Source organism: Capsicum annuum, chromosome 12 (assembly GCF_002878395.1).
Source record: "Capsicum annuum cultivar UCD-10X-F1 chromosome 12, UCD10Xv1.1, whole genome shotgun sequence".
Classification (NCBI taxonomy): Eukaryota; Viridiplantae; Streptophyta; class Magnoliopsida; order Solanales; family Solanaceae; genus Capsicum; species Capsicum annuum.
This window is the reverse complement of record NC_061122.1, coordinates 86,260,917-86,269,536: the sequence shown is the minus strand read 5'-3', so window position 1 is coordinate 86,269,536 and position 8,620 is coordinate 86,260,917. Positions and strand designations below refer to the sequence as shown.

The window sequence follows — 8,620 nt, the reverse complement described above, 5'->3', positions numbered from 1 at the left end:
CTCATCAAATAGATAGAGATAACATAAATTAGATCCATAATTCAAAGTGATTCACTTACAAAAGATGGAATTGAAGATTGTTCTCCTTCAAGTTCAACAAAGAATTCCCAAAACAAAATAATAATTTGAAAACTGAATTCAAATTTAAGAGATCCAAATGTAAAAGCTGTTATTTTTGCATAACTTTAAGATGCTGAATGAAATGCTAAAAGTTGCTATATATATCCTCAGCCTTTAAAATTTAAAATTCAATATCCATCATTTTTGCACCATAGTTGACGACAAAGTTGACGACATATAAACTTGTTGATAGCCTATCAACTAAGTCATCAGTTTGAGTCTTCAGTCCTCTTTCTGTCTTCAGGGGACGACTTCCACTAATAACCTATCAACAGGTTGACAACTTATCACCCAAGTCGTCAACTTGTCTTCCTTAGCATCTATCTTTCTGTCTTTTGGTGATGACTTCTGCTGATAACTTATCAACAGGTTGACGAATTATCACCCAAGTCATTAACTTGTCTTCTTGATAACGTTCAACTCACTCCCATGTTTGAGGGGTAAGGCAGTCATTGTCAATAACCCAACTAGAGTTGGGGTCGAATCCACAAGGAGCAAATTATAAATTTTGAGTCTTATTTGTGCTCTAATCACTAAAAGGTTACCCGAAATAATAACAAACAAAACGTGTAAAATAAAAAAGGGGGATTGGTTTGTAACTATTTTCGACTACCAATGCATGAATATGACACTTTTTATTTAAAATCAAGAATAGAGAGGGTCTTGGGATTATGTCTACCTAAAGGTAAAGCGTGTGGGTTAATGATGGTTTAGCATGAAGTTCAGTTTTTGATCAAAGGATAGGCTAGTTCTAAAGTCATTGTTGTCAATCATTCAATAAAATTACAATAATTTCACCCATTGGCTCTTTCGAGCACCAACAAGTGTGCAATTCGTAATCACTCAAAACCTCAATCAAGCATTTCTATTTGTAGGTTGATGCTCTTGATATTTCTTACACTCCACTCACATTTATTTCTAAGATTTCAAAGATAGTAAACCATATACTTAATTGTCCACCATTAGTTTATACCCCCATAACTCTCTTTCAAGGATGTTATGGGTTACCTTAAGGTTATCTTCATCCCTCTTTCAAGAATGACAAAGCGTTTTTAGAGTTTGGGGTTTTCACCCACCAAACCTATTTGGAGATTTGGGGTTTTCACCCATCAAATTCTAACTCATTAACCCAAGCAACGGTGGAATCAGTACTCAACAACTAAAAACCATGCAAACAGAACAACACCTATACACAATTACTCTTTAGTTCAACATAATCTCAAGACTAAATTACTTAGATACTCATGAAGGAAGTAAAAAGAGATATACCATAGGGATTATCCAAAACATCCATGCTTTACAAAATTACTAAGAAATTAAACCTCTAAGATTAGTTACACACTTGCCAATTAGGGTTTCTTGGTTTCAAATTCAAAATAGCTATGAGGTAAGCAATTCTCAAAGAAGAAAGGGTTTTTGCCTATATATGATTTGGGATTTGTCCCTGTAGTTTTACAAAACTACCCTGGGGCATAATCCCGCTGAACTGCGGTCATACAAGTTTGAACGCAACCGTTGTTGCAATCCGCGATCGCATTATGCTGATCATTTTGACTGACCATGACCGTGGACTGAAAACCACGGTCGTAGTAACTGAGGTTGATATAGTCCTGGTCTTCAGCTACACTCTTCCTTGCTCTTTTTTTTATCATTTTAATCTCTATTCCACATCTTTTGATCTCTTCAACTCTATGCCTTCAATGATTGGATATTAGTGCACTTACTTACAAATATAACTCATTTATTCATTCAAAACAATGTAGTGTACACGAATGATTAGTGAGAATAGGTGGTAAAATCACCACTCATCAATACCCCCAACTTAAGACCTTGCTTGTCCTCAAGCAACACCACCCCTTATTATAAGACAATTTCATATGTATGTCCTCATTCTATCACCCAATGATCATGATGACTTAAACTTGATCGCTACCACCAAAAGCTTTTCATACATGGACAAATAGGCTTTTAACGACTCCTTTCATCATAAAATGGAATAGTGAAGGATGCAATAGACTTTGAGGATCAACCATGTAACAACTACTAACACTCTAGAAATGACTCACATGTTAACTACAATCATGCTATACTTCCATTTATCTCATTGCGTGGAAGTTGGCAAAATCACCCACCTCAACTAGTTCACATGCCTCCTTACAAAAAATAAAAAATTTACACACCTAGTTACCAATCATGCAATAAGGAATTTTAAGTCAAACACTCACTTTCTAAAGAAATTCTCCATGTTAACAAGTACCATGCCATAGGCTTGCCCCCATTTTCAATCACCGCTACAATGATGACCACACTTGGTTGGGAATCACAAAAATTTTTTTTGACCTTGTAATGTAGGTTTAGGGTGGGGTAGGATATTAACTTGGGACGATAAGGATAAACCCTCCTTGAACTTCTACATCATAATCCTTTTATGTATTGCTATTTGGGCCATTTCTTTTTTTCTTTACTAATTTATCTACTTTGCCCCTTTTGCTTTACTCACATGGTCTTCACCCTTTTTTTCTTTATTATTTTTGCGTGCATTTAAAATTTATGCATTTCATTATTGTAATGGATTTTCTCTTTCTTCGAAGCAAAATGCTTACTCGTTTAGGCTCATAGGCACTTTCTTACAATTTTGTGGCTCAACTATACTTCTTTCTCTTTCCACCACCCCCAACTTAGGCTTTTAGCCTCAATTTGTATTCTTAAGTTTAAGGAGGATAGGGTTCAATAGAGTATGAATGAAAGAGTCATGGCTTGTAATGTGTTTGTCAAAGAAAAGTCTAAAGGCTTAAAGAGGGTGACTAGGAGTAACTCCTATGTATTGGGAGGATTTTTAAGCTAAAATGGGCTTCCAAAATCACAAGATGGCCCATGGTCATTTTACCAACCAAGCACAATCAAAATTTACCTTTTAAAGACTAATGGGGAAAGTTCTAGATAGTATAAGTACACATGAGATGAAGACAATTAAACTCACACACGTGGCATATGAATATTGTTAAGGGGTTTCAATTGTTCTAACTGCTCCAGACAAAGATGGAGTATTAACTATTTTTTAAAAGTCAACTTTCAGAGTCATAGAAAGAGGGAAAGTTTCATCACGAGGTTGCTTACGTCCATGCGTTCAAATTTTGCAAAATTTTCGTCCGGAGGGGGTTGTTTGCTTTTGTATCTGCACCACGTATAATTTGCTAATCATGGAAACAATCTAAGATACAATCTCACATTGCAAATTATAGTACGGGACCACCCACATGGTTACTCATACTTCACCAATAGATATGAATGCAATCCCAGATTATCAATGCTACAGGTTCTCGACTTCCTTTACATTTTATGGCCTCATTGCCATGGGTACTCAGACTTCCCCTATACCTATAGTTAGAAACCCAATCATAATGGAAAGGATCATTTATTAAAACTTAAACTAAAATAGCAAACTAAGAACAAAGTAGCTAATACATGTAAATGTGAACACCATCAGAGTGCCCGAATATCACAACCCAAATAAAACTAAAAATCATCCAAAAGAGCAGAAAAGTATGTAGAAATATCAATAGTACAGGCCCAAATTAAATAAATAAGGATACACCTTCAACTGAATGGATAGCAGTATCCCCACTACTTAAATAATCAAGGATAAAAAAGAGAAGGGTGCCCCCCTGTAACCGCATCAAGGGCTGCTTTCACTCTAGGATTATGATCATCACTATTTTTCTCTAAATTAGTCCACTCGGTTGGGGCCTCATCATTACTCTCCACCCAAGAGAAAGAAAATCTATCTCGGGATTTTAGGACCTTTCATAGACCTTTTAACCCTTCCACATCTTGATAAAGAACTTATCTCCCTTCTTCTCTCTTGTAACCATTTTTTTATGTTCAATTCAAAGGTCTCGATGTGACTCCATCAAAGTGGATTAGGCTTTCTCTAGCTTAGAAATGGTAGCCTCTTGCTCTTTTGGTCCTCCCAATACTTCTTATAATCGGCATGTGACACATATGAATTATGGGTGGTGAAGGAATCTCTCGTTCCTTAAGGAAAACGAGACACAAACTCTTTTATGGTTGCAGTATTTACTCCCATCTCCTCTAGAGGTCCCGTAGTGAATGGCTTATGAGACTTGGGCTCTCTGCATGTCAGCTTTTCCAAGCCGATCTTTTTTTCTTGCTTTTTTCGGGTACACCCTCTCCTCGAATCCTCAAGGAGTAGATGGGGGAACTAGGACGCACCCATGTATTGACACTAGGACACACCCATGTATCACTAGCATACTTATCCACCCCTGCTTTCCCTCAAAGCTCAGTAATCAAAGAGGGAAAAAAGATGTGTACCACCTTAGTTCTTGAAATAATCTATTTTATTGACCACGAGTTGACCAACATCCAGTGGAATGCCATCAAAATATAGGCAACCATCCGAGAACACAATTCTAGGATTGCTGTCATATGGGTGCAAGGAGAAACTTGGCTACAAATGATGTGCATCCATATTCGAGCCTCAAAAGTAAAATTGTTCATGGAGATATTGCTTTTAATCTTGGTCCAATAGACTTCCTTTCCGGGGCATAGCCGTTGCGCCAACCAACTCCCCGCTTTACACCTATTTTGCTTTGAATTCACCCATGTCTGCATGTTTGATCCTATAAACATCATTGATTTGTTTAGCCTCAAATTTAACCAGTTCGATACGAATCTTGACAGTCATATTGAACGGATCTAAAAAAGACACTTCACTGATATTGGCATAAAATTTGTGGACCCATTGTTCATTTGTAATTCATGGATCTGGGGCGAAACACTGCCACCCTATGGCTTCAAGTTTGTCATAAAATGCTGCTAGTTTCTCTGGCACATTCTCCAAGAAAATTCTTCTTTTCGGGAGTAGCTTTGTCTTCGGTAGATCACTGTAGTAGTGAGTGTGGCACTCAGGCGCCATGAATCAAATGGGATCATTCTTGTCCATGTGGTTGTCTTGAAAGCACTAGGCACATGTTATATCAGTCAATGACATTTTAACATGCAAACTGTATCACATTTTTCATTAATGGTCATTGGAATAGGTACTCGATAGTTTGAGGTTAAAAATTAAAAGTGCAAGATTTTTGGCATGGCAAGAAACTGGCCTCGGATATCGCAATTACAAACCATTACCGCATTTGCGTTGTCGTGATTGTGATTATCTGACCGCAATCATAATACCTGAGGTTGGTTTCATGCCAGCTTCTCATGTTCAGATTGCTTCCAAGTTTGCTTGTGTTACTAGCATGCTCTACAATATGGATGTACAGAAAAAATAAATGAGTAATGCTAATAAGTGTTTGAATGCGCCCTTTAAAAAGAAGTTACCCCTATTAAGAGTTTATTTAGGCAAAGTATCAAACACTTGGTGTGCACATCTTGTTTGTCTATATTTTGCACACATTATTAGGTATTCAAGATATCCCACTTGTGTGCGCACCTTATCTAAGAAGCTAACATCACACCACACCAAGTATGCCAACATGGAAGTCATAACAATCCAAACATTAGGCTCTCTATTAATCATGCATTCCAGGGCTTATTTTTAAAAATAAAAACATGGATTCATGACACTTACTGGAGTTGTGATGCAAAAGGGGTGCAAGGATGTTGTTTGAGAGCTCACAAACTTGGCCAGAAATTAAACCAAATTAGAGAGTAAAATCTTTAAAGGGAGTGTAAGGGAAATAAGGGGTTAAATGACTGAAGTAGTCACAGTCGCGCTCACCCGCATCACTATAGACGCACATGGGGACCGCGATCACGGTAACTGAGAGCAGTTCTGCTCCCCTGTTTTTCCCCGTTCAGCTGTTTACTCAATTTTCATGAATTTTTTCCCTATTAAGTTTTTAATGCAAAATTACACACTTGCCCATTTTCAAGCTTATCCAATGCACTCTATATTATCACAAATGCATGGGTTATTCATATGCTGAAGATAACATCTATCCTACAAAAATATAACAAAAAAGATACGAGCCACTCCCGTGGCATTTATGGGTTGCCTCCCACCTAGCGCCTTAGTTATCGCTGTGGCACAATGTCTTCCTTCCTTCATTCTCAAGATGGGTCTTTAAACCCCTCCTAATTTACCTTCTCATTCTCAACATCCACCATGGATACTATTTAAAGCTCCGCGGTTTGTTTCTTTGACTTGTAAATTTTGAAAGAGACTTCATCCTCTTTCACCCTAAATTTTATCTCCCCCATTTGTAGATTGACAATGGCTCTCTCGGTGGCTAACAAAGTGTGACCAAGAATGATATGTACCTCTTGGTCTATTTCATAATTCAACACCACAAAATCCACCAGGAGTATGAACTTGTCCACTTTAACAAGGGCATCAAGAAAAATTTCCACTGGACTTTTGATGGACTGATCTGCCATGAGAAGTCTTATAGGGGTCGGTATAGGGGTATTCAATCCGAGATTCTTGTAGATGACAAAAGGCATTAAGTTGATGCTTGCACTAAGGTCACATAGAGCTTTTTCAAAATCATGCATGCCGATTGTGTAAGGGATGGTAAATGCTCTGGGGTCATCTTTCTTTTCCGCAACCGTACTATTCATGATAGCACTACACCCATGAGTCACCTCAATGGTGTCAACATCAACAAGTTTCTTCTTGGACATCAACTTTTTCATTAGCTTAGTGTATCCCGGGATCTCTTGGATTGCCTCGAGCAATGGGATATTTATTGATAGATTGCTAAGTTTTGCCATAAACTTCCTCAATTTATCACCTTTCTATTTTTATGCAACCGTTGAGGGAATGGGGGAAGAACTTGGATTGTGGGTCTTGCTTCACTTTGTGGCTTTTTAATTTCAACAATTTCTTCATTACTTGCATCGATTTCCTTCTCATCATCTCCTTCTTGACTTTAAGATAACACTTCCTTTACCTTCACTTTGGGCATTTTCTCAATCAAGTATCCTTTAGAGAGTTCATTAAGGGTCTTTCCACTCTTTGTGACAATTACTAGAACTTGGGATCATTCTTTGGATTAGCAATCGTGTCACTAGGAATCCACCTCTAGGCCTAGCATTTAGTTACATGGATATTTGCCCGACTTGGGTCTCTAATTTCTTAATAGAGGCGGAGTGAGACACCATGATTTGGGAAAGTTGAGAAAAATCACCTTTCAACTCATAGACCATTTTGTCCGTACCTTCTACTTTATTTAAGATCCTTGTCAATACATCCTTGGTCTTGAATTTTTTAGGGTCGACGATATTTGATTCTTTGGCTATGGCCCAATCATGAGGAGGAACATAATAGTCATAATCCCGATTGCTATCTCTCCAATCTCTATCACGGTCATGATCTATCCAACCTTGGTTCCCACCTTGCCTTTGATAGGTGGGGCGGGAACCCCACGAGTAGTTAGCCAAATATTGAATTTCCTCATCCAACTTTTTTACTTCATCATCATCTTTATAAGACTTTGATGCTATGACGTTTACCGCTTTCGTGGGTTTACCAATAACATACTTCGTCAAGAGTTCAAGTTGGGTCATTATTTTTGCCATGTTCTTCTCTTTTTCTTCATTCCTCTTTCTTTGTTCATTATCGACCACGAAAGTAGTAGAAGGGATCTAGGGATCTTTGGTTTCTTGGGTATGACAACCCCGATTTTGCTTTGACACTTCTCTAATCTATAGAAAGGCTGCGTGGTGGTTCAACTTCACTAGGGAAATTCCCACTGCATTATCCACCACCGTTTTGTTTAATGGATCAAGGGCACAATAGAAGATCTCGAGAAGCATCTTATCCAGGACTTCATGATTTGGGCATTGAGATATCTTACCATTAAACCTCTTCCAAGCTTCAAATAATCGTTCTCCATTCATTTATCAAAAATTCACAATCTTGTCCCACTTTTGAAGAGTTTTTGATGGTGGGAAATATCTATCAAGAAACACTGTAGTAACCTCTTCGCAAGATGTAATTAAGCTGGGTGGAAATGAGCGGAGCCATTAAGCCGTCTCGCCCGTTAGTGAGAACGGGAAGAGGCGAAGCCGAATGAATTCTTGAGTAATGTGTGCTATATTGAATGGCACACACACTTCCACAAAATTCTTCAAATGGATATTTGGGTCCTCAAAGGCTTAACACCCGTACAATCCTTTTATTTGCAATATGTGAAGCATGAAGCTAGTCACATAGAAGATTGCGTTCCCATTAGTTGATGGGATACAGATTACACTTGTTTATCCTATTTTATTTAGTGGTCCCTCATCCTCTAGAGGGGCATCAAAGGGGCCTATATTGCGTGCGCTATCACTCATTATTCCGTTAACACTTTGATTATCAACAATAGATCAAATATAACAAATAAAGTAAATTAACCACCTCGGGTATTCCCAAGTAAAAATCACACTGCACAAGTGAAATCTATATTCCACTTTCCGGCAATGATGCCATTTTAATGATTCTTAACTCACTCCCATATTTGAGGGGTGAGGCGGTCGTTGTCAA

The 8,620-nt window shown here is 38.0% G+C and overlaps 1 protein-coding gene and 1 pseudogene across 1 annotated transcript; one reads left to right on the top strand and one right to left on the bottom strand.

Moving 5' to 3' along the window:
* Positions 1 to 6,267: 6,267 nt before the first annotated feature.
* On the bottom strand, positions 6,268 to 6,864 carry LOC107849050. The gene has a single exon (XM_016693722.2). It carries the CDS (start codon positions 6,862 to 6,864, stop codon positions 6,268 to 6,270), a length of 597 nt encoding a protein of 198 aa, XP_016549208.2.
* Positions 6,865 to 7,918: 1,054 nt separating this feature from the next.
* LOC124889911 lies at positions 7,919 to 8,031 on the top strand (annotated as a pseudogene).
* The last annotated feature ends 589 nt before the right edge of the window (positions 8,032 to 8,620 follow it).

Coding starts and splice junctions, on each gene's coding strand:
- LOC107849050 (XM_016693722.2), bottom strand. CDS start 6,864: ATGGCAAAACTTAGCAATCTATCAATAAATATCCCATTGCTCGAGGCA.